Here is a 25284-nt window from a genome sequence, read left to right on the forward strand (position 1 = left end):
CTCACTACAGAAACAGGAGATAGACTCCTGCCCTATGGGCCGTTCTCATCAAGCTGCCTCTCGCTACAGAAACAGGAGGTAGACTCCTGCCCTATGGGCCGTTCTCATCAAGCTGCCTCTCACTACAGAAACAGGAGGTAGACTCCTGCCCTATGGGCCGTTAGCATCAAGCTGCCTCACACTACAGAAACAGGAGCTAGACTCCTGCCCTATGGGCCGTTCTCATCAAGCTGCCTCTCACTACAGAAACAGGAGGTAGACTCCTGCCCTATGGGCCGTTCTCATCAAGCTGCCTCTCACTACAGAAACAGGAGGTAGACTCCTGTCCTATGGGCCGTTCTCATCAAGCTGCCTCTCACTACAGAAACAGGAGATAGACTCCTGCCCTATGGGCCGTTCTCATCAAGCTGCCTCTCACTACAGAAACAGGAGATAGACTCCTGTCCTATGGGCCGTTCTCATCAAGCTGCCTCTCACTACAGAAACAGGAGGTAGACTCCTGCCCTATGGGCCGTTCTCATCAAGCTGCCTCTCACTACAGAAACAGGAGGTAGACTCCTGCCCTATGGGCCGTTCTCATCAAGCTGCCTCTCACTACAGAAACAGGAGATAGACTCCTGCCCTATGGGCCGTTCTCATCAAGCTGCCTCTCACTACAGAAACAGGAGATAGACTCCTGCCCTATGGGCCGTTCTCATCAAGCTGCCTCTCACTACAGAAACAGGAGATAGACTCCTGCCCTATGGGCCGTTCTCATCAAGCTGCCTCTCACTACAGAAACAGGAGATAGACTCCTGCCCTATGGGCCGTTCTCATCACGCTGCCTCTCACTACAGAAACAGGAGATAGACTCCTGCCCTATGGGCCGTTCTCATCAAGCTGCCTCTCACTACAGAAACAGGAGATAGACTCCTGTCCTATGGGCCGTTCTCATCAAGCTGCCTCTCACTACAGAAACAGGAGGTAGACTCCTGCCCTATGGGCCGTTCTCATCAAGCTGCCTCTCACTACAGAAACAGGAGGTAGACTCCTGCCCTATGGGCCGTTCTCATCAAGCTGCCTCTCACTACAGAAACAGGAGATAGACTCCTGCCCTATGGGCCGTTCTCATCAAGCTGCCTCTCACTACAGAAACAGGAGGTAGACTCCTGCCCTATGGGCCGTTCTCATCACGCTGCCTCTCACTACAGAAACAGGAGATAGACTCCTGCCCTATGGGCCGTTCTCATCACGCTGCCTCTCACTACAGAAACAGGAGGTAGACTCCTGCCCTATGGGCCGTTCTCATCAAGCTGCCTCTCACTACAGAAACAGGAGGTAGACTCCTGCCCTATGGGCCGTTCTGGCTCCGACAAGGCTTACTTAAGTCCCCTTTAGGGAATAGGGTACCATTTGGGATTCACCTACTTTTATTCTGCCAGTTTATGGCAGTTAGAGAGTAGACACACAACATGGGTCCTGGTCAGTACGAGGCCATTTGGGAATAGGGGACCATTTGGGAATAGGGGGCCATTTGGGAATAGGGGGCCATTTGGGAATTGGGGGCCATTTGGGAATAGGGGACCATTTGGGAATAGGGGGCCATTTGGGAATAGGGGGCCATTTGGGAATAGGGGGCCATTTGGGAATTGGGGGCCATTTGGGAATAGGGGACCATTTGGGAATAGGGGACCATTTGGGAATTGGGGGCCATTTGGGAATAGGGGACCATTTGGGAATAGGGGACCATTTGGGAATAGGGGGCCATTTGGGAATAGGGGGCCATTTGGGAATTGGGGGCCATTTGGGAATAGGGGACCATTTGGGAATAGGGGACCAATTGGGATGCATCCTTACTCTGATTCTGAATGCCAGCTAGGCCATTTCTCTGGTTTAATTTACATGTTTGGAACAATGGTTCATGATATAAAATGTTACCGTAGACGGCCGGCGAGCCCTACTTCCTGCTCTCTGTTTTGACTTCCTGTAATAGAACATGTTTTCAATTGGGACAGCAGGTATTAAACGGAACGTGACTAACCTCTCTCTGGGAGGATGAGATGGGTGAGTTCACATCCCAAATGGTACTCTTTTCCCTTTATAGTGCACTACTTTTGACCAGGGGGCCATGGTACGTAGTGTACTGTATAGGCAACAAGGTGCCGTTTGGGAGCATCCTGAGAGTGGCTAGGAGCTCAGTGTTAGAGTGACCTGGTGGTTTGTTGAAAGGTTTTGCGGCGTCTCCTGTTTTCAGAGCTTCAGCATCGGTGTGGTTAGTTAATGGCTGAGAGCTGAGGCCTTGGCGATGGGCTTCTCCACCAAGAGCAACAACACGAAACAGAGAGAAAGAAAGAGCTCCCTTTGTGTAATATTGCTGTGGCGTAGTATGGCTGGCACACTATCCTTGTAACTGTCTGAATAATTCTTACAATTAGCTAGAAAGCCTCAAACTGTCTTATTTTCTTTCGTAGAGTTGGTGGTGGTCCATGTGAATTCATCGTCTACTCCTCAGCCTGAAAATCAAACAGGTAAGTGCTGGGTTATACGCTTGGAGGTCATTTGAATGTAGGTCATCAGACCGTCTAAGGTTTTGCCAGACAGAAACATGGAATCAGCTCGGAGTCTATTGGACAAAACCACCTCTCTCTGTCAAATAGAAAAAGAGCATTGGATATCTTGTATGTGATAAACGTCTTTCTCAGAGTTAATAATTTCCTAATCTTTTTTTTTATTTTTGATTTTTTTATTCCAAACACTTGTTTCAAAGTACTGTACTTTCCTGTTCTCTATGTGTTTTGGCATCATACACTGTGTTGCCTTAGGCCAAGTTATGGTATAAACTAAAGTAGATGTCCAGCCTCATCCTAACCTTCTATCCTGGTTCTCTTGTCTGTCTGGCAGTGTCCTGTGAGGGGGAAGGCTGTGAGAAACACCAGATCTGTGAACACACCGGCCCTGGGAGTTACAACTGCACATGTACACAAGGATTCTATGGTGACAACTGTGAAGGTAAAGTACTGACTGGCACAGACCCTGCTCTAGGTGGAGACAGACAGCAGGTCCAGGTCAGAGCCCTTTTCTAGTAGAGTCTAGGTGGAGACAGTTAGACAGCAGGTCCAGGTCAGAGCCGTTTCTAGTAGAGTCTAGGTGGAGACAGACAGCAGGTCCAGGTCAGAGCCCGTTTCTAGTAGAGTCTAGGTGGAGACAGACAGCAGGTCCAGGTCAGAGCCGTTTCTAGTAGAGTCTAGGTGGAGACAGTTAGACAGCAGGTCCAGGTCAGAGCCGTTTCTAGTAGAGTCTAGGTGGAGACAGACAGCAGGTACAGGTCAGAGCCGTTTCTAGTAGAGTCTAGGTGGAGACAGACAGCAGGTCCAGGTCAGAGCCCGTTTCTAGTAGAGTCTAGGTGGAGACAGACAGCAGGTCCAGGTCAGAGCCGTTTCTAGTAGAGTCTAGGTGGAGACAGTTAGACAGCAGGTCCAGGTCAGAGCCCGTTTCTAGTAGAGTCTAGGTGGAGACAGACAGCAGGTACAGGTCAGAGCCTTTTCTAGTAGAGTCTAGGTGGAGACAGACAGCAGGTACAGGTCAGAGCCGTTTCTAGTAGAGTCTAGGTGAAGACAGACAGCAGGTCCAGGTCAGAGCCCTTTTCTAGTAGAGTCTAGGTGAAGACAGACAGCAGGTCCAGGTCAGAGCCCTTTTCTAGTAGAGTCTAGGTGGAGACAGTTAGACAGCAGGTCCAGGTCAGAGCCCGTTTCTAGTAGAGTCTAGGTGGAGACAGTTAGACAGCAGGTCCAGGTCAGAGCCCGTTTCTAGTAGTCTAGTTGGAGACAGTTAGACAGCAGGTCCAGGTCAGAGCCCGTTTCTAGTAGAGTCTAGGTGGAGACAGTTAGACAGCAGGTCCAGGTCAGAGCCCGTTTCTAGTAGAGTCTAGGTGGAGACAGTTAGACAGCAGGTATATCAGTGGCGGTCAGTGACGTTTAAGATGAGGGAGGACGTTTTACTTTTCATGAGCACAGCCTTATTTCTATTACAACATATTGAATGTCATTCATATTCCAGTCACCCAGTTCAATGTAACATCGATAGGTTCAGGCTACTACATGATACTAGAATGTTCCCTGTACTCATCATGAGGTTATTACAACCTAGCCTATGAATGAAAGTTTACAATGTAGGTGAACACAGGTCGAGAGCTAAATTTGAGATGACAGACAGTGACACATGGACAGGCATTGACACATTCAATACCGCCTTGAACATTCTTACCTGCATCTAGCTGATCTAGGGAGTAATCATTAGTCCAACAATCGCAAACGAGAGTTTCTATTGGACAAATTCAGGTATGTTTATCCCCGTTTTGTTCCGTTTGCTTCCGTTTTAAGAAAAGTTTTTCAACAGAATCGGTGGAATGAATACACCCCCTGATCACGCGTAAACACAGTTCCCTTTCTTAGCAGCCACGTGGTATTCAAATCAAATCAAACTATTTGTCACATGCACCGAATACAACAAGTGGAGACCTTACAGTGAAATGATGGTACCACATCGACTCGGTACCGGTACCCCTGTATATAGCCTCCACATTGACTCGGTACCGGTACCCCCTGTATATAGCCTCCACATCGACTCGGTACCGGTACCCCCTGTATATAGCCTCCACATCGACTCGGTACCGGTACCCCCTGTATATAGCCTCCACATTGACTCTGTACCGGTACACCCTGTATATAGCCTCCACATCGACTCTGTACCGGTACCCCCTGTATATAGTCTCCACATTGACTCTGTACCGGTACACCCTGTATATAGCCTCCACATCGACTCTGTACCGGTACCCCCTGTATATAGCCTCCACATTGACTCTGTACCGTAACACCCTGTATATAGCCTCCACATCGACTCGGTACCGGCACCCCTGTATATAGCCTCCACATTGACTCTGTACCGGTATCCCCCTGTATATAGTCTCCACATTGACTCTGTACCGGTACCCCCTGTATATAGCCTCCACATTGACTCTGTACCGTAACACCCTGTATATAGTCTCCACATTGACTCTGCACCGGTACCCCCTGTATATAGCCTCCACATTGACTCTGTACCGTAACACCCTGTATATAGTCTCCACATTGACTCTGTACCGGTACCCCCTGTATATAGCCTCCACATTGACTCTGTACCGTAACACCCTGTACATAGCCTCCACATCGACTCGGTACCAGTACCCTCTGTATATAGCCTCCACATTGACTCTGTACCGTAACACCCTGTACATAGCCTCCACATCGACTCGGTACCGGTACCCCCTGTATATAGCCTCCACATTGACTCTGTACCATAACACCCTGTATATAGCCTCCACATCGACTCGGTACCGGCACCCCTGTATATAGCCTCCACATTGACTCTGTACCGGTATCCCCCTGTATATAGTCTCCACATTGACTCTGTACCGGTACCCCCTGTATATAGCCTCCACATTGACTCTGTACCGGTACCCCCTGTATATAGCCTCCACATCGACTCGGTACCGGCACCCCTGTATATAGCCTCCACATTGACTCTGTACCGGTATCCCCCTGTATATAGTCTCCACATTGACTCTGTACCGGTACCCCCTGTATATAGCCTCCACATTGACTCTGTACCGTAACACCCTGTATATAGCCTCCACATCGACTCTGTACCGTAACACCCTGTATATAGCCTCCACATTGACTCTGTACCGTAACACCCTGTATATAACCTCCACATCGACTCTGTACCGTAACACCCTGTATATAGCCTCCACATCGACTCGGTACTGGCACCCCGTGTATATTCTTTGTGTTATCATCTAGCTGTAATATTTTCGGATTTTTCTCTCTGCATTGTTAGGAAGGGCCCGCAAGTAAGCATTTCACTGTTAGTCTACACCTGTTGTTTACCAAGCACGTGACAAACAAAATGTGATTTGGCTTGATCCCACAGGAATGTGCCTCAGTACCTGGAAGAAAGAAAGGACTGCTGTAGTCTGTTCTGCTGTGATAATAGAGGATGTTCATCTGTAACGCCCAGTTTACTAGGCGATCTGGGGAACAATTGCTTTATGGCCCATTTTTATTACTTTACTTACAAGGGGAAGTGCCGCTTTGTCTAGACTTGAAAGGACAGGGGCCTCTGTCTGGGCTGAAGCTGATGGTTGGTATTTATTCAGGTAGTTTCATCAGACAAGGGTGGTGTAATATGCCTTGCAGCAGGGCAGCAGAGTAGCGCAGAGCAGGGGCAAACTACTCCCTATACATTGCACTACTTTTGACCAGGAAACTCTGACAATCTGCATCCTGAATAGCACCCTATTCCCTACATAGTGCATTGCTTTTGACCATGGGGACTCTAACTACATCCCAAATGGCACCCTAGTCACTAGTTCCTACTACTGCTAGTCAAAAGTAGTGCACTAAGTAGGGAATAGGGTGCCATTTGTGACGAATTCACTGACTGTGCCACTTACTCCTCTGGATGAGGTCCATGGCGCCACTCTATGGTCCAGCTGTCTACTCTATGGTCCAGCTGTCTACTCTATGGTCCAGCTGTCTACTCTATGGGTCCTGCTGTTTACTCTATGGTCCTGCTGTCTACTCTATGATCCAGCTGTCTACTCTATGGTCCAGCTGTCTACTCTATGGTGCAGCTGTCTACTCTATGGTCCAGCTGTCTACTCTAGGGTCCAGCTGTCTACTCTAGGGTCCAGCTGTCTACTCTCTGGTCCTGCTGTCTACTCTATGGTCCAGCTGTCTACTCTATGGTCCTGCTGTCTACTCTATGGTCCAGCTGTCTACTCTATGGTCCAGCTGTCTACTCTATGGTCCAGCTGTCTACTCTCTGGTCCTGCTGTCTACTCTATGGTCCAGCTGTCTACTCTATGGTCCTGCTGTCTACCCTATGATCCTGCTGTCTACTCTATGATCCTGCTGTCTACTCTATGGTCCAGCTGTCTACTCTATGGTCCTGCTGTCTACCCTATGATCCTACTGTCTACTCTATGATCCTGCTGTCTACTCTATGGTCCAGCTGTCTACTCTATGGTCCTGCTGTCTACTCTATGGCGTAGCAGTCTGGTGTCTTTGTCTTCATCTTGTCGTGTCCTGTGTATATATCTTTTTATATATTTTTTTCTTCGCATATATTTTTTAAATATTTTTCTTAACCTCAACTTCAACATACTCTCTTGCAATCCGCCTCACCCAATGTGGTGCGGATCTGCTATTTTCTTTACTTCAGAACCGGAACCCCCAACAGAAGCTAGCCAGCTAACTAGCTACTAGCTAGTAGTCAGCTAGCCACTGCTAGCGGTCATCAGCTAACCTTTAGCCCGGACAACTCCTGCCAGTCTGCATAGCGCGATTCAACCCAGAGCATATCGGACTTCTTCTTCTCCATATCCCCGGATTCCTACCGCAAGCTCTGAACCTTTTCACCTGGATCATCGCAGCTAGCTAGATGCTATCCTAGTGGCTACTCCTGGCTAACGTCTCTGTCCCGAAGCAAGCACCAATTAGCCTGGAGCTAGCCTATGCTAGGCCCATTTCCCAGCTAGCTGAAGAGGTCCATCAGCCACTCCTTGGGCTACAATACCTACAGAATTTTGTCAATTGGCCTGGACCCCGTTTACTGCCGATACGGAGCCCCGCCGATCCATCATGACTGGACTACCGACGTAATCCGCCCGAGGGTTTTTTTCAACAGGCTCCTCCGTCACGACGTCCCCTGAATGCCCATCTGCTAGCCTGCTAGCTGCTAGCTGCTAGCTGTCTAGAGCGTATCGAACTGTTAGCTGAAGAGGTCCATCAGCCAATTTCTTGGGCTACTATACCTATTTTGCTAATTGGCCTGGACCCTTTTACTAAACGGAGCCCTGCTGATCCAGCACGACTGGTCTGCTGACGTAACTGCACAAGGGGGGTACAACAGACCTCCTCCGTCGCGACGTCACTCTAAGGCCCTTCTGCTAGCCTGCTATCCCTGGCCCGCTAGCTGTCTGAATCGCCGCGCCTCACCTGGCTACTGACTGGACCCTATGATCACTCGGCTACGCATGCCTCTCCCTAATGTCAATTTGCCTTGTCCATTGCTGTTTTGGTTAGTGATTATTGTCTTATTTCACTGTAGAGCCTCCAGCCCTGCTCAATATGCCTTAACTAACCCATTTGTTCCACCTCCCACACATGCGGTGACCTCACCTGGTTTAAATGGTGTCTCTAGAGACAATACCTTTCTCATCGTCACTCAATTCCACTGTATTCACATCCTACCATACATTTGTCTGTACATTATGCCTTGAATCTATTCTACCGCGCCCAGAAACCTGCTCCCTTTTACTCTCTGTTCCAAACGTACTAGATGACCAGTTCTTATAGCCGTTAGCCGTACCCTTACCCTACTCCTCCTCTGTTCCTCTGGAGATGTAGAGGTTAATCCAGGCCCTGCAGTATCTAGCTCCACTCCCATTCCCCAGGCGCTCTCATTTGTTGACTTCTGTAACCGTAAAAGCCTTGGTTTCATGCATGTTAACATTAGAAGCCTCCTCCCTAAGTTTGTTTTATTCACTGCTTTAGCACACTCTGCCAACCCAGATGGCCTAGCCGTGTCTGAATCCTGGCTTAGGAAGGCCACCAAAAACCCTGAAATTTCCATCCCTAACTATAACATTTTCCGACAAGATAGAACTGCCAAAGGGGACGGAGTTGCAATCTACTGCAGAGATAGCCTGCAGAGTTCTGTCTTACAATCCAGGTCTGTGCCCAAACAATTTGAGCTTCTACTTTTAAAAATCCACCTTTCCAGAAACAAGTCTCTCACCGTTGCCGCTTGCTATAGACCACCTTCTGCCCCCAGCTGTGCCCTGGACACCATATGTGAATTGATTGCCTCCCATCTATCTTCAGAGCTCGTGCTGTTAGGTGACCTAAACTGGGACATGCTTAACACCCCGGCCATCCTACAATCTAAGTGTGATGCCCTCAATCTCACACAAATTATCAATGAACCTACCAGGTACAACCCCAAATCCGTAAACATTGGCACCCTCATAGATATCATCCTAACCAACCTGCCCTCCAAATACACCTCTGCTGTCTTCAACCAGGATCTCAGCAATCACTGCCTCATTGCCTGCGTCCGTAAAGGGTCTGCGGTCAAACGACCACCACTTATCACTGTCAAACGCTCCCTAAAACAGTTCAGCGAGCAGGCCTTTCTAATCAACCTGGCCTGGGTATCCTGGAAGGATATTGACCTCATTCCGTCAGTAGAAGATGCCTGGTTATTCTTTAAAAGTGCTTTCCTCGCCATCTTAAATAAGCATGCCCCATTCAAAAAATGTAGAACCAGGAACAGATACAGCCCTTGGATTACTCCAGACCTGACTGCCCTTGACCAACACAAAAACATCCTGTGGCGTTCTGCATTAGCATCGAACAGCCCTCGCGATATGCAACTTTTCAGGGAAGTTAAGAACCAATATACACAGGCAGTTAGGAAAGCAAAGGCTAGCTTTTTCAAATTGAAATTTGCATCCTGTAACACAAACTCCAAAAAAGATCTGGGACACTGTAAAGTCCATGGAGAATAAGAGCACCTCCTCCCAGCTGCCCACTGCACTGTGGCTAGGAAACCCTGTCACCACCGATAAATCCACAATAATTGAGAATTTCAATAAGCATTTTTCTACCGCTGGCCATGCTTTACACCTGGCTACCCCTACCCCGAGCAACAGCCCTGCACCCGCCACAGCAACTTGCCCAAGCCTCCCACATTTCTCCTTCACCCAAATCCAGATAGCTGATGTTCTGAAAGAGCGGCAAAATCTGGACCCCTACAAATCAGTCGGGCTAGACAATCTGGACCATTCTTTCTAAAAGTATCCGCCGAAATTGTTGCAACCCCTATTACTAGCTTGTTCAACCTCTCTTTCATATCATCTGAGATCCCCAAAGATTGGAAAGCTGCCGCAGTCATTCCCCTTTTCAAAATGGGAGACCCTCTAGACCCAAACTGCTACAGACCTATATCTGTCCTACCTTGCCTTTCTAAGTCTTCGAAAGCCAAGTTAACAAACAGATCACCGACCATTTCGAATCCCACCATACCTTTTCCCGCTATGCAATCTGGTTTCCGAGCTGGTCATGGGTGCATCTCAGCCCTAAACAATATCATAACCGCCATCGATAAGAGACAATACTGTGCAGCTGTATTCATCAACCTGGCCAAGGCTTTCGACTCTGTCAATCACAACATTCTCATCGGCAGACTCAACAGCTTTGGTTTCTCAAATGACTACCTCGCCTGGTTCACCAACTACTTCTCAGACAGAGTTCAGTGTGTCAAATCGGAGGGCCTGTTGTCCGGACCTCAGGCAGTCTCTATGGGCGTGCCACAGGGTTCAATTCTCGGGCCGACTCTTTTCTCTGTATATATCAATGATGTCGCTCTTGCTGCTGGTGAGTCTCTGATCCACCTCTACGCAGACGACGCCATTCTGTATACTTCTGGCCCTTCTTTGGACACTGTGTTAACTAACCTCCCGACGAGCTTCAATGCCATACATTGTGGCCTCCTTCTGCTCTTAAATGCTAGTAAAACTAAATGCATGCTCTTCAACCGATCGCTGCCCACACCTGCCCGCCCGTCTAGCATCACTTCTCTGGACGGTTCTGACCTAGAATATGTGGACAACTACAAATACCTAGGTGTCTGGTTAGACTGTAAACTCTCCTTCCAGACTCAAATTAAGCATCACCAATCCAAAATTAAATCTAGAATCAGCTTCCTATTTCGCAACAAAGCATCCTTCACTCATGCTGCCAAACATACCCTCGTAAAACTGACCATCCTACCGATTCTTGACTTCTGCGATGTCATTTACAAAATAGCCTCCAACACTCCACTCAGCAAATTGGATGCAGTCTATTACAGTGCCATCCGTTTTGTCAACAAAGCCCCATATACTACCCACCACTGCGACCTGTATGCTGTCGCTGGCCCTCGCTTCATATTCGTCGCCAAACCCACTGGCTCCAGGTCATCTATAAGTCTTTGCTAGGTAAAGCCCCACCTTATCTCAGCTCACTGGTCACCATAGCAGCACACACCCGTAGCACGCGCTCCAGCAGGTATATTTCACTGGTCACCCCCAAATCCAATTCCTCTTTTGGCCGCCTTTCCTTCCAGCTCTCTGCTGCCAATGACTGGAACGAATTGCAAAACTCACTGAAGCTGGAGACTCATATCTCCCTCATTAACTTTAAGCACCAGCTGTCAGAGCAGCTCACAGATCATTGCACCTGTACATAGCCCATCTGTAAATAGCCCATCCAACTACCTCATCCCCATACTGTTATTTATTTTATGTTTTTTCTCCTTTGCACCCCAGTATCTCTACCTTCACATTCATCTTCTGCACATCTATCACTCCAGTGTTTAATTGCTAAATTGTAATTATTTCGCCACTATGGCCTATTTATTACCTTATCTTACCTCATTTGCACACACTGTATATATACTTTCTTCTATTGTGTTAATGACTGTATGTTTGTTTATGCCATGTATTGTGTTGTTGTTGTTTGTGTCACACTGCTTTGCTTTATCTTGGCCAGGTCACAGTTGTAAATGAGAACTTGTTCTCAACTGGCCTACCTGGTTAAATAAAGGTGAAATAAAATAAAATGTAAATAAAATGGTGCAGCTGTCTACTCTATGGTCCTGCTGTCTACTCTATGGTCCTGCTGTCTACTCTATGGTCCTGTTGTCTACTCTAGGGTCCTGTTGTCTACTCTAGGGTCCAGCTGTCTACTCTATGGTCCAGCTGTCTACTCTATGGTCCAGCTGTCTACTCTATGGTCCAGCTGTCTACTCTATGGTCCTGCTGTCTACTCTATGGTCCTGCTGTCTACTCTATGGTCCAGCTGTCTACTCTATGGTCCAGCTGTCTACTCTATGGTCCAGCTGTCTACTCTATGGTCCAGCTGTCTACTCTATGGTCCTGCTGTCTACTCTATGGTCCTGCTGTCTACTCTATGGTCCTGCTGTCTACTCTATGGTCCTGCTGTCTACTCTATGGTCCTGCTGTCTACTCTATGGTCCAGCTGTCTACTCTATGGTCCTGCTGTCTACTCTATGGTCCTGCTGTCTACTCTATGGTCCTGCTGTCTACTCTATGGGTCCTGCTGTCTACTCTATGGAACAGCTGCTTGCTGCATAAACCACATGACATATCCTGTGTTATTGTACTGCTACCTCTAGTACTATTTCACCTCCTTAGAGGGAAATATCATACTGTGCCATAGATCCCAAATGGCACCCTATTCCCTATAGACCCTGTTGAAAAGTAGTGCACTAAATAGGGAATTGGGTATAATTTGGGATGCAGTCTATGTGTGTGTTAGGAAATGGACAATGTGTTTTCATAACCGGTGGGTAGGTTCTCCCGCGAGACATTGGTTTCCCCCACTGAGGCTGAAGTCCTGTTGCCACGGTCAACACAGATTTATTCCTCAGCTCCAAAAAGCTCTTTAATAGTATGTGAGCCATTGCAAATTCATGCTACTCCTCACCCTTGAGCTGAAGTAACTATCAAGGCTTATATAGACTCTCCTAAATCTTCCAAATACTTTCCTGCCTGGCTCACTTGGAAGGCCCTGTGGAAAAAGGACTAGGATCCTCGGGACAGGGAAAGTAGCAGAAGAGAGAAGGACAGGGAAAGAGAGAGAGAGAGAAGGAGAGAGAGAAGGTAACAGGACACAGGATGGATGGAGAGCCTCCTAATCGGTCCTCGTAGATCAAAGAGAAAACACACGGCCAATGAAAACCTCTCCAGCTAATTAAACAGTCCATTAATTTGCCCCAGGGGGCATAGCTCCATTTTGATAATTTTTGAGTCCCAAATGGCACCCTATTCCCTATATAGTGCATGACTATTGACCAGGGCCCATAGGGCTCTGGTCGAATGCAGTACACTACATAGGGAATAGGCTGATATTCGGGACACAGCCCACAAAACATGTTCCATATCACGAGAAAAATAATACCCAGCCGTCGTCCTTCCTGCTAACCCCCCTGACTTCAAAGGGAAGTCGTTTAGCAGTGATATATCCACTGCCTTTGTTCTTCACTGCTGCAATTCGAAGGCAGAGAGAGGAGAGAAACATTTAAATATTCCTTTATTTAGCATTGATAGCAGCCACTTCCTTTATTTAGCAGTGATACAGCCACTTTCTTTATTTAGCAGTGATACAGCCACTTCCTTTATTTAGCAGTGATACAGCCACTTTCTTTATTTAGCAGTGATACAGCCACTTTCTTTATTTAGCAGTGATACAGCCACTTTCTTTATTTAGCAGTGATACAGCCACTTCCTTTATTTAGCAGTGATACAGCCACTTCCTTTATTTAGCAGTGATACAGCCACTTCCTTTATTTAGCAGTGATACAGCCACTTCCTTTATTTAGCATTGATAGCAGCCACTTCCTTTATTTAGCAGTGATACAGCCACTTTCTTTATTTAGCAGTGATACAGCCACTTTCTTTATTTAGCAGTGATACAGCCACTTCCTTTATTTAGCATTGATAAAGCCACTTCCTTTATTTAGCAGTGATACAGACACTTCCTTTATTTAGCAGTGATACAGACACTTCCTTTATTTAGCATTGATACAGACACTTCCTTTATTTAGCATTGATACAGCCACTTCCTTTATTTAGCATTGTTAAAGCCACTTCCTTTATTTAGCAGTGATACAGACGCTTCCATTGATCCACACTGCTACAAGTAGGCAGAGAGAGGAAAATGAAATAATTCTTCCAGTTTGGACTGAAGGAAGGAGACAAGGAGCCTGCTGACTGACTAACAGACTGAGAACGGTCTGGTCCTGTGAACTACAGCTAGCTATGAGAACGGTCTGGTCCTGTGAACTACAGCTAGCTATGAGAACGGTCTGGTCCTGTGAACTACAGCTAGCTATGAGAACGGTCTGGTCCTGTGAACTACAGCTAGCTATGAGAACGGTCTGGTCCTGTGAACTACAGCTAGCTATGAGAACGGTCTGGTCCTGTGAACTACAGCTAGCTATGAGATAAAGATGTAGGGTAGGAAAATGGCCCTGAATCAATGGGACATTTACAGTAAAGGGGTACTGTAGATGTTCTCTGAGACTGGGGTACTGTAGATGTTCTCTGAGACTGGGGTACTGTAGATGTTCTCTGGGACTGGGCTACTGTAGATGTTCTCTGGGACTGGGGTACTGTAGATGTTCTCTGGGGTACTGTAGATGTCTCTGGGCTGGGACGTGAGCCGGGGTACTGTAGATGTTCTCTGGGGTACTGTAGATGTTCTCTGGGGTACTGTAGATGTTCTCTGGGGTACTGTAGATGTTCTCTGTGACTGGGGTACTGTCGATGTTCTCTGGGACTGGGGTACTGTAGATGTTCTCAGGGGTACTGTCGATGTTCTCTGTGACTGGGGTACTGTAGATGTTCTCTGGGGTACTGTAGATGTTCTCTGTGACTGGGGTACTGTAGATGTTCTCTGGGGTACTGTAGATGTTCTCTGGGACTGGGGTACTGTAGATGTTTTCTGGGACTAGGGTACTGTAGATGTTCTCTGGGGTACTGTAGATGTTCTCTGGGACTGGGGTACTGTAGATGTTCTCTGGGGTACTGTAGATGTTCTCTGGGACTGGGGTACTGTAGATGTTCTCTGGGACTGGGGTACTGTAGATGTTCTCTGGGGTACTGTAGATGTTCTCTGGGACTGGGGTACTGTAGATGTTCTCTGTGACTGGGGTACTGTTGAAGCTGCCGCTCTAAACGTGTTACAGACCTCTGAGGTTGTACATGTACCTTATCAACGGCTATCCCTGTAATCCTGTAGCAAATTACCCAACATGCTATGAGCTGTTCTGTGTCTTTTCAGTCAGTGTCTGTGACCTCTTCTCTTCTGTCTGTGTCTGTCATCCACAGAGGAGTGTCTGTGCCAGAATGGTGGCGTCTGTGTGGAAGTGAATGGGACCTGTGACTGCCCCTCAGGCTTCACCGGACTCTACTGTCAGTTCGGTATGTATCATATTATATACTGGACTCTACTGTCAGTTTGGTACATATCATATTATATACTGGACTCTACTGTCAGTTTGGTACATATCATATACTGGACTCTACTGTCAGTTCGGTACATATCATATTATATACTGGACTCTACTGTCAGTTTGGTACATATCATATCATATACTGGACTCTACTGTCAGTTCGGTACATATCATATTATATACTGGACTCTACTGTCAGTTTGGTACATATCATATTATATACTGGACTCTACTGTCAGTTTGGTACATATCATATTATATACTGGACTCTACTGTCAGTTTGGTACATATCATATTATATACTGGACTCTACTGTCAGTTTGGTACATATCATATTATATACTGGACTCTACTGTCAGTTTGGTACATATCATATACTGGACTCTACTGTCAGTTTGGTACATATCATATTATATACTGGACTCTACTGTCAGTTTGGTACATATCATATTATATACTGGACTCTACTGTCAGTTTGGTACATATTATATACTGGACTCTACTGTCAGTTTGGTACATATCATATTATATACTGGACTCTACTGTCAGTTTGGTACATATCATATACTGGACTCTACTGTCAGTTTGGTACATATCATATACTGGACTTTACTGTCAGTTTGGTACATATCATATTATATACTGGACTCTACTGTCAGTTTGGTACATATCATATTATATACTGGACTCTACTGTCAGTTTGGTACATATCATATTATATACTGGACTCTACTGTCAGTTTGGTACATATCATATTATATACTGGACTCTACTGTCAGTTCGGTACATATCATATTATATACTGGACTCTACTGTCAGTTTGGTACATATCATATACTGGACTCTACTGTCAGTTTGGTACATATCATATTATATACTGGACTCTACTGTCAGTTCGGTATGTATCATATCATATACTGGACTCTACTGTCAGTTTGGTACATATCATATTATATACTGGACTCTACTGTCAGTTTGGTACATATCATATACTGGACTCTACTGTCAGTTCGGTACATATCATATTATATACTGGACTCTACTGTCAGTTCGGTACATATCATATTATATACTGGACTCTACTGTCAGTTTGGTACATATCATATCATATACTGGACTCTACTGTCAGTTTGGTACATATCATATTATATACTGGACTCTACTGTCAGTTTGGTACATATCATATTATATACTGGACTCTACTGTCAGTTTGGTACATATCATATTATATACTGGACTCTACTGTCAGTTTGGTACATATCATATACTGGACTCTACTGTCAGTTTGGTACATATCATATTATATACTGGACTCTACTGTCAGTTTTGTACATATCATATTATATACTGGACTCTACTGTCAGTTTGGTACATATCATATTATATACTGGACTCTACAGTCAGTTCGGTACATATCATATTATATACTGGACTCTACTGTCAGTTTGGTACATATCATATCATATACTGGACTCTACTGTCAGTTTGGTACATATCATATTATATACTGGACTCTACTGTCCGTTTGGTACATATCATATTATATACTGGACTCTACTGTCAGTTTGGTACATATCATATACTGGACTCTACTGTCAGTTTGGTACATATCATATTATATACTGGACTCTACTGTCAGTTCGGTATGTATCATATCATATACTGGACTCTACTGTCAGTTTGGTACATATCATATTATATACTGGACTCTACTGTCAGTTTGGTACATATCATATTATATACTGGACTCTACTGTCAGTTTGGTACATATCATATTATATACTGGACTCTACTGTCAGTTTGGTACATATTATATACTGGACTCTACTGTCAGTTTGGTACATATCATATTATATACTGGACTCTACTGTCAGTTTGGTACATATCATATACTGGACTCTACTGTCAGTTTGGTACATATCATATTATATACTGGACTCTACTGTCAGTTTGGTACATATCATATTATATACTGGACTCTACTGTCAGTTTTGTACATATTATATACTGGACTCTACTGTCAGTTTGGTACATATCATATACTGGACTTTACTGTCAGTTTGGTACATATCATATTATATACTGGACTCTACTGTCAGTTTGGTACATATCATATTATATACTGGACTCTACTGTCAGTTTGGTACATATCATATACTGGACTCTACTGTCAGTTTGGTACATATCATATTATATACTGGACTCTACTGTCAGTTCGGTATGTATCATATCATATACTGGACTCTACTGTCAGTTTGGTACATATCATATTATATACTGGACTCTACTGTCAGTTTGGTACATATCATATTATATACTGGACTCTACTGTCAGTTTGGTACATATCATATTATATACTGGACTCTACTGTCAGTTTGCTACATATTATATACTGGACTCTACTGTCAGTTTGGTACATATCATATACTGGACTCTACTGTCAGTTTGGTACATATCATATTATATACTGGACTCTACTGTCAGTTTGGTACATATCATATTATATACTGGACTCTACTGTCAGTTTTGTACATATTATATACTGGACTCTACTGTCAGTTTGGTACATATCATATACTGGACTTTACTGTCAGTTTGGTACATATCATATTATATACTGGACTCTACTGTCAGTTTGGTACATATCATATTATATACTGGACTCTACTGTCAGTTTGGTACATATCATATACTGGACTCTACTGTCAGTTTGGTACATATCATATTATATACTGGACTCTACTGTCAGTTTGGTACATATCATATTATATACTGGACTCTACTGTCAGTTTGGTACATATCATATTATATACTGGACTCTACTGTCAGTCTGGTACATATCATATACTGGACTCTACTGTCAGTATGGTACATATCATATTATATACTGGACTCTACTGTCAGTTTGGTACATATCATATTATATACTGGACTTTACTGTCAGTTTGGTACATATGATATTATATACTGGACTCTACTGTCAGTCTGGTACATATCATATTATATTCTGGACTCTACTGTCAGTTTGGTACATATCATATTATATACTGGACTCTACTGTCAGTTTGGTACATATCATATTATATACTGGACTCTACTGTCAGTTTGGTATGTATCATATATATTATATTAAACACTAGACTGTAATTGGAAACAGACAGAGGCACTCCTAGTGAATCTCATGCTGTGGAATGTACCTTACTTACAATTTGTTAGCATCACACAGTACCATTACCAGAGTAAGTAGGCGGTAAATATGCCTTTTCAGATAGTCAGATTAGGCTTGAATAGTGACTGTCCTTCACTTCGTGTTGTCATGTTTAACATGCTGTTTCTCTCTTTCTGACCGTCCTGTCCTCCTCAGAGGTGACCCAGACCCCATGCAGCAACAGCAGGCCGTGTCCTGACGGAGGACCCTGTCTGGAGTACGGAGGAACCTACCTGTGTACCTGTCAGACAGGTGTGGCAGACTTAGATCACAGGGACTTCTATCCTCCCTATGGTAAGAGCCTACTGTCTTCTTCTTCTTCTTCACCTCCTCCTCTTCCTTCTCCTGCTCCTCCACCTCCTCCTTCTCGTCCTCCTCCTCCACCTCCTCCTCGTCCTCCTCCTCTTCCTCCTCCACCTCCTCCTTCTCCTCCTTGTCCTCCTCCACCTCCTTCTCCTCCTTCTCTTCCTCCTCCATTTCCTCCTTCTGCTCCTCCTCCTCTTCCTCCTCCTTCTCTTCCTCCTCCTCTTCCTCCTGATCTTCCTCCTCCTTCTCTTCCTCCTCCTCCTCTTCCTACTCCGCCTCCTCTTCCTCCCGATCTTCCTCCTCCTTCTTCTCTCCTACCATGTGGTCCCAAGGAACAGGCCCCTCTGACTCTGTTCTATAGTGTTGCTGTACACCAGAGCCTGGTTACTATAGTGATAAACAAACTCTATGCCAGGCCAGTCTCTCGTGTCGAGGCGGGTGGCTCGCGGTGTGTGTGTGTGAGAGTCACATTCACTGTTTGGGAAAGATAAATTGAAATAGGATTTATTCTGGAGTTGACTAATTGTGGAGATAATGTTTCAGCCCTGCCTGCCATGAAGTGGCAAATCATCAATGTGTTTCTGATGACTGAACCGTACCCACACAATCACATTAAAGTTAGGAGGTTTTACCTCCCTCTGGTGTGTGTGTGTGTGTGTGTGTGTGTGTGTGTGTGTGTGTGTGTGTGTGTGTGTGTGTGTGTGTGTGTGTGTGTGTGTGTGTGTGTGTGTGTGTGTGTTGTGATGGACTGCGGTCAAGTCGTTGTGTGTTGTGATGGAATGCGGTCAAGTCGTTGTGTGTTGTGATGGAATGCGGTCAAGTCGGTGTGTGTTGTGATGGAATGCGGTCAAGTCGGTGTGTGTTGTGATGGAATGCGGTCAAGTCGGTGTGTGTTGTGATGGAATGCGGTCAAGTCGTTGTGTGTTGTGATGGAATGCGGTCAAGTCGGTGTGTGTTGTGATGGAATGCGGTCAAGTCGGTGTGTGTTGTGATGGAATGCGGTCAAGTCGGTGTGTGTGTTTTCCAGTACAGCCTCGATCGGTCTGTGATTCGTCTCCGTGTCTGAACGGAGGTCACTGCTATGAGAGAGATGGAGGCTACACCTGCGAGTGCAAGCATGGATACAGAGGGAAGCACTGTGAGAAAGGTAGTACCCTGGGAAACATTTACCCCATTACCCTGGGAAACATTTACCTCATTACCCTGGGAAACATTTACCCCATTACCCTGGGAAACATTTACCCCATTACCCTGGGAAACATTTACCTCATTACCCTGGGAAACATTTACCCCATTACCCTGGGAAACATTTACCCCATTACCCTGGGAAACATTTACCCCATTACCCTGGGAAACATTTACCCCATTACCCTGGGAAACATTTACCCCATTACCCTGGGAAACATTTACCTAATTTCCCTGGGAAACATTTACCTCATTACCCTGGGAAACATTTACCTCATTACCCTGGGAAACATTTAGCTCATTTCCCTGGGAAACATTTACCTCATTACCCTGGGAAACATTTACCCCATTACCCTGGGAAACATTTACCCCATTACCATGGGAAACATTTACCTCATTTCCCTGGGAAACATTTACCTCATTACCCTGGGAAACATTTACCCCATTACCCTGGGAAACATTTACCCCATTACCATGGGAAACATTTACCCCATTACCCAGGGTAACATTTACCTCATTACCCTGGGAAACATTTAACCCATTACCATGGGAAACATTTACCTAATTTCCCTGGGAAACATTTACCTCATTACCCTGGGAAACATTTACCCCATTACCCAGGGTAACATTTACCTCATTACCCTGGGAACATTTACCCCATTACCCTGGGAAACATTTACCTCATTACCCTGGGAAACATTTACCCCATTACCCCAGGAAACATTTACCCCATTACCCTGGGAAACATTTACCCCATTACCCTGGGAAACATTTACCCCATTACCCTGGGAAACATTTACCTCATTACCCTGGGAAACATTTAGCTCATTTCCCTGGGAAACATTTACCTCATTACCCTGGGAAACATTTACCCCATTACCCTGGGAAACATTTACCCCATTACCATGGGAAACATTTACCTCATTTCCCTGGGAAACATTTACCTCATTACCCTGGGAAACATTTACCCCATTACCCTGGGAAACATTTACCCCATTACCATGGGAAACATTTACCCCATTACCCAGGGTAACATTTACCTCATTACCCTGGGAAACATTTAACCCATTACCATGGGAAACATTTACCTAATTTCCCTGGGAAACATTTACCTCATTACCCTGGGAAACATTTACCCCATTACCCAGGGTAACATTTACCTCATTACCCTGGGAAACATTTACCCCATTACCCTGGGAAACATTTACCTCATTACCCTGGGAAACATTTACCCCATTACCCTGGGAAACATTTACCCCATTACCCTGGGAAACATTTACCCCATTACCCTAGGAAACATTTACCCCATTACCCTTAGAAACATTTACCTCATTACCCTGGGAAACATTTACCCCATTACCCTGGGAAACATTTACCCCATTACCCAGGGTAACATTTACCTCATTACCCTGGGAAACATTTAACCCATTACCATGGGAAACATTTACCTAATTTCCCTGGGAAACATTTACCTCATTACCCTGGGAAACATTTACCTCATTACCCTGGGAAACATTTAGCTCATTTCCCTGGGAAACATTTACCTCATTACCCTGGGAAACATTTACCCCATTACCCTGGGAAACATTTACCCCATTACCATGGGAAACATTTACCTCATTTCCCTGGGAAACATTTACCTCATTACCCTGGGAAACAATTACCTCATTACCCTGGGAAACATTTACCCCACTACCCTGGGAAACATTTAGCCTGTTTGCCTGGGTGGGGGTCCCTTTTGGACCCCTAACTGGAACCAAACAGGGTTCTTCAAAGGGTTCTCCGATGGGGCCAGCCGAAGAACCCTTTTTGGTTCTAGATAGCACCTTTATTTCTAAGAGTGTACTGCATTAATTCCCCTCAACACTGATTGATGGATGTGAATATGTTCTCTCCTACCCCAGTCAGACTCAATACCTGTGCCTCTGGCCTGTGCCGTAATGGAGGCTCCTGTAAAGAGGAGGCAGGGAGTTACCTGTGTGTCTGTCCATACAGGTTCACTGGAAAACACTGTGAAGTGGGTGAGTTCTCTCTCCCTCCCTCGCTCACTCTTTCTCTTCTATCTCCTTCTCTCTCTCTCTCTCTCTCTCTCTCACTTTCTCTTCTCTCTCTCTCACTCTTTCTCTTCTCTCTCTTTCTCTCACTCTCACTTTCTTTTCTCTCTCTCTCTCTCTCTCTCTCTCTCTCTCTCTGTCACTTTCTCTTCTCTCTCTCTCTGTCTCACTTTCTCTTCTCTCTCTCTCTCACTTTCTCTTCTCTTCTCTCTCTCTGTCTCACTTTCTCTTCTCTCTCTCTCTCACTTTCTCTTCTCTTCTCTCTCTCTCTCTCTCTCTCTCTCTCCCTCTCCCTTTCTCTTCTCTCTCTCTCTCTCTCTCTCTCACTTTCTCTTCTCTCTCTCTCTCTCTCTCTCTCACTCTGGCTCTCTCTCACTTTCTCTCTCTCTCTCTCGCGCGCGAGCGCGCGTACATACAAACAATCACGCACACATACACACACACCTACAGTGTTACTGGTTACTGTAGAATTTGTTCATATTCATGTTTTTAGTAGGTCTGATCTGAGACGGAGGGTCATAAAAACACAGGAAAGTAAATGGCAGTTCAAGGCCATGTGGCTCTGTCCATCTTGTTTTTCTTCTTCTCTCTTTTTTTTGTGTTGTACTGTGTCCCACATGGCTGTAATGCTACAGTATTTCTGGAGGCTAGTCAACTATTGCAGTCATCTCCTGTACAGTACGAAGCCACAGCTGGTTTGGGACAACTTACAATCACTTTCTTTTGATGAAGCCCTATTTATGTTTAATTAGATGAAGCAACTTCAAAACACACACACACACACTCATGTACACACTCCACTCACACGAAAACACACACACATCATGGTTTACTGGAATTCAGGGTGTGTGTGTGTGTGTGTGTGTGTGTGTGTGTGTGTGTGTGTGTGTGTGTGTGTGTGTGTGTGTGTGTGTGTGTGTGTGTGTGTGTGTGTGTGTGTGTGTGTCCGGGGGGGTGTCCAGGGAGACCAGACCCGTGCTCTTCCAGCCCCTGTCTGAATGGAGGAACATGTTTCCACTACATCGGGAAGTACAAGTGTGAATGTTCCGGAGATTTCAGCGGGAGACACTGTGACATCATCAGGGGGTCACCACACGCCACAGCAGGTCAGCGCAATCAATCAATCAATCAATCAATCAATCAAACAGATGTGTTAATAAAGTCCTTTTTTTTTTTTATAGAAAAGTCACAAAGTGCTTTTTACATTAACCCGGCCTAGAGCCTAAAGAACAATCCTATTCAGAAGGAAAAAGCTTCCTGGAGAAGGAAGAGATCTCGAGAGGGGACAGACTATCAGACCGCAGTAGAAACGATGAACATGCTATGAGTTTAACGAGCCCAAATGTGGTTATATATTAACGTAGCCGACTTGTTGTTCTCCCTCTGAAAGAGAGAGATGGGTGTATGACGATATCTCTCTCTCTGCTGAAAGAAGGGATCCTCCCTCAAGCTGATATTTAAACAGCCGTCTATCATAATAACATCACCTCAGCGTTGCCAAAGTCACATAGACTACATCTGTAATGTCGAGGAAGACTTGTAAAACACTGATGACTGATGACTGGGGGGGGGGGGGGGGACAGGAAACGGATAAATCTGGACAGAACAATGCACAGCTCTGTTACCATGACGCTGTCATTATAGTGGAGGGTAGGTCACATCTCTGTTACCATGACGCTGTCATTATAGTGGAGGGTAGGTCACATCCCTGTTACCATGACGCTGTCATTATAGTGGAGGGTAGGTCACATCTCTGTTACCATGACGCTGTCATTATAGTGGAGGGTAGGTCACATCTCTGTTACCATGACGCTGTCATTATAGTGGAGGGTAGTTCACATCCCTGTTACCATGACGCTGTCATTATAGTGGAGGGTAGGTCACATCTCTGTTACCATGACGCTGTCATTATAGTGGAGGGTAGTTCACATCCCTGTTACCATGACGCTGTCATTATAGTGGAGGGTAGGTCACATCTCTGTTACCATGACGCTGTCATTATAATGGAGGGTAGATCACATCTCTGTTACCATGACGCTGTCATTATAGTGGAGGGTAGGTCACATCTCTGTTACCATGACGCTGTCATTATAGTGGAGGGTAGATCACATCTCTGTTACCATGACGCTGTCATTATAGTGGAGGGTAGGTCACATCTCTGTTACCATGACGCTGTCATTATAATGGAGGGTAGGTCACATCTCTGTTACCATGACGCTGTCATTATAGTGGAGGGTAGGTCACATCCCTGTTACCATGACGCTGTCATTATAGTGGAGGGTAGGTCACATCCCTGTTACCATGACGCTGTCATTATAGTGGAGGGTAGTTCACATCCCTGTTACCATGACGCTGTCATTATAGTGGAGGGTAGTTCACATCCCTGTTACCATGACGCTGTCATTATAGTGGAGGGTAGGTCACATCTCTGTTACCATGACGCTGTCATTATAATGGAGGGTAGATCACATCTCTGTTACCATGACGCTGTCATTATAGTGGAGGGTAGGTCACATCTCTGTTACCATGACGCTGTCATTATAGTGGAGGGTAGGTCACATCTCTGTTACCATGACGCTGTCATTATAATGGAGGGTAGATCACATCTCTGTTACCATGACGCTGTCATTATAGTGGAGGGTAGGTCACATCTCTGTTACCATGACGCTGTCATTATAGTGGAGGGTAGGTCACATCTCTGTTACCATGACGCTGTCATTATAATGGAGGGTAGATCACATCTCTGTTACCATGACGCTGTCATTATAGTGGAGGGTAGGTCACATCTCTGTTACCATGACGCTGTCATTATAGTGGAGGGTAGTTCACATCCCTGTTACCATGACGCTGTCATTATAGTGGAGGGTAGTTCACATCCCTGTTACCATGACGCTGTCATTATAGTGGAGGGTAGGTCACATCTCTGTTACCATGACGCTGTCATTATAATGGAGGGTAGATCACATCTCTGTTACCATGACGCTGTCATTATAGTGGAGGGTAGGTCACATCTCTGTTACCATGACGCTGTCATTATAATGGAGGGTAGGTCACATCTCTGTTACCATGACGCTGTCATTATAGTGGAGGGTAGGTGACATCTCTGTTACCATGACGCTGTCATTATAGTGGAGGGTAGATCACATCTCTGTTACCATGACGCTGTCATTATAGTGGAGGGTAGGTCACATCTCTGTTACCATGACGCTGTCATTATAGTGGAGGGTAGGTCACATCTCTGTTACCATGACGCTGTCATTATAGTGGAGGGTAGGTCACATCTCTGTTACCATGACGCTGTCATTATAGTGGAGGGTAGGTCACATCTCTGTTACCATGACGCTGTCATTATAGTGGAGGGTAGATCACATCTCTGTTACCATGACGCTGTCATTATAGTGGAGGGTAGGTCACATCTCTGTTACCATGACG

At 45.4% G+C, this 25284-nt stretch overlaps 1 protein-coding gene across 1 annotated transcript in view; it reads left to right on the forward strand.

Moving 5' to 3' along the window:
- LOC106574124 (sushi, nidogen and EGF-like domains 1) overlaps positions 1–25284 on the forward strand; it is a 125135-nt gene that overhangs the window by 72867 nt on the left and 26984 nt on the right. Inside the window, exons 11-17 of the mRNA XM_045697462.2 lie at positions 2451–2507; positions 2881–2988; positions 14975–15067; positions 18464–18601; positions 19641–19760; positions 21703–21819; positions 22815–22958. Of these exons, the coding sequence (XP_045553418.1) occupies positions 2451–2507; positions 2881–2988; positions 14975–15067; positions 18464–18601; positions 19641–19760; positions 21703–21819; positions 22815–22958 (777 nt within the window). The remainder of the gene's footprint in view (positions 1–2450; positions 2508–2880; positions 2989–14974; positions 15068–18463; positions 18602–19640; positions 19761–21702; positions 21820–22814; positions 22959–25284) is intronic.

This window comes from Salmo salar, chromosome 16 (assembly GCF_965601325.2).
Source record: "Salmo salar chromosome 16, fSalSal1, whole genome shotgun sequence".
Classification (NCBI taxonomy): Eukaryota; Metazoa; Chordata; class Actinopteri; order Salmoniformes; family Salmonidae; genus Salmo; species Salmo salar.